Raw genomic sequence first — 1,711 nt, forward strand, 5'->3', positions numbered from 1 at the left:
ATAGCTTTGATAGCTAGCCATAAAAGCTTAATGGCCAAGTAAAACAACTCATAAAGGACCTGCAATGTTCTATCAACACTTTGGCGCAGTCCAATGAGAAGCAAAAAGTTATAATGTTGTACCAATCAAAATTAGCAACCCATAGTGTACTAAACTTTGTAAAAGCATGCCATCAAAATTAGCTCATACGATGCAGTGTTCCTATAAATAGTTGATCATTGATCTCTGCAGCATTTATGTAATCCAATCACTTGAAATACTAGCAGCTAATAAATTCTCATACAGACAGCTTATACACCAAGACCGATTCCTGTATGGCAATGTCAAGCTCGGCCGAGTCCAACATAACTCTGAAACTTCTGATCGACTCCAAGGAAAAAAGAGTCCTGTTTGCTGAAGCAGCCAAGGACTTCGTTGATTTTCTCTTCACCCTTTTGTCTTTGCCAGTGGGAACAGTTATCCGGCTCCTATCGACAAATGGCATGGTGGGAACTCTCGGAAAGCTCTACCAGAGCTTCGAAAGCTTAAGCGACACTTACATACAACCAAACGTCAGCAAGGACATTCTTTTGAAACCCAACTCATCAATCGGCTCTTCTTCTTTGGCCACCCTTCTCTCGTTGACCAACAGTAGTGACACATCTGTTGGTAAAAAACTGTACATATGCGGGAACTGTCGTAGAAGTGGGTCCGACGAAAGGCCGGGAGCGAGGTGTACTAATTGCTCTTGTAGTTCCATCACTACGGAGCTCGTCTACGTGGCTCCCCCACCTCCTGATGCGGGGGTGTCGTCTGCTGAGGGAGGTTTTGTGAAAGGTGTCGTTACGTATATGATAATGGACGATCTAGAAGTCAAGCCCATGTCTACCATATCAAGCATTACTATGCTCAATAAGTTCAATGTTAAGGAGGTGGGTGCTCTTGAGGAGAAGACTGTTTCGGTTGGCATAAAAGAGGTACATGTGTTTATAATCGTTATGTTTTTCTAGTTATATGATTATATCATTATATATATATGTAGACTAATTGTGCTTGTTTCTGTGGATAGGGATTGGATTTGTTGAAGGCTTCGCTGCAGACAAATACTGTTCTCACCGATGTTTTTCTTGGGAAGTAGAATGCGGACGGCTTAGGCAATATGGTCACTTGTGGCCGTTTGTTTTTTTTTCTTTTGAAATTAGACCATTGTGCTATCTTTTGAGTTTGGTGTTTGGACTTTTAAGTTACAAATTAAGTGTGTTTGAAGTTTTGAGTTTTCTTTCCGGTTTAATATTAGTCTGTTTTTCTAGAAGGCTGGCTGGCTTTTGTTTCTAAGACTGAAAGAGTACTACATGTGGCCAAAAACAGGAGAGTTATATGTAATTTTTCATTCAATTTAAAAGACCAATGGTGGTGTTGATTTGCAGTGTCATAATTAATCTGGAAATGATCTTAATGCATCTTTTTTTGTTATTATTTTATTATTTATTTAGAGTAAAATTTGTTGCTTATTTGTCATATATTTTTTTAATTGGATAAAATCCCTAATTTTGTAATAAGCAGAAAACTTTATTCGAAAAATGAAAAAAAAAAAAATCTTGCAAACTAAAACACAAAGGACCAACGCAATATAAAGAAAAACTCAAATCAAAAGCATACAAAACAAAATTAAGCAACAAAGAGAAAATCCTAAGAATTTTCTATTTTTAAAACCCTTCCCACTATGAGCTCT

The 1,711-nt window shown here is 37.6% G+C and overlaps 1 protein-coding gene across 1 annotated transcript; it reads left to right on the forward strand.

Moving 5' to 3' along the window:
- The first annotated feature begins 171 nt into the window (after positions 1 to 171).
- On the forward strand, positions 172 to 1,488 carry LOC21393491. Its single transcript, XM_010091068.2, has 2 exons — positions 172 to 956; positions 1,049 to 1,488. Exons 1-2 carry the CDS (start codon positions 315 to 317, stop codon positions 1,115 to 1,117), a joined length of 711 nt encoding a protein of 236 aa, XP_010089370.2. The 5' UTR covers positions 172 to 314; the 3' UTR covers positions 1,118 to 1,488.
- Positions 1,489 to 1,711: the final 223 nt, after the last annotated feature.

The sequence above is a fragment of the Morus notabilis genome, unplaced genomic scaffold (genome assembly GCF_000414095.1).
Source record: "Morus notabilis unplaced genomic scaffold, ASM41409v2 Scaffold561, whole genome shotgun sequence".
NCBI lineage: Eukaryota > Viridiplantae > Streptophyta > Magnoliopsida > Rosales > Moraceae > Morus > Morus notabilis.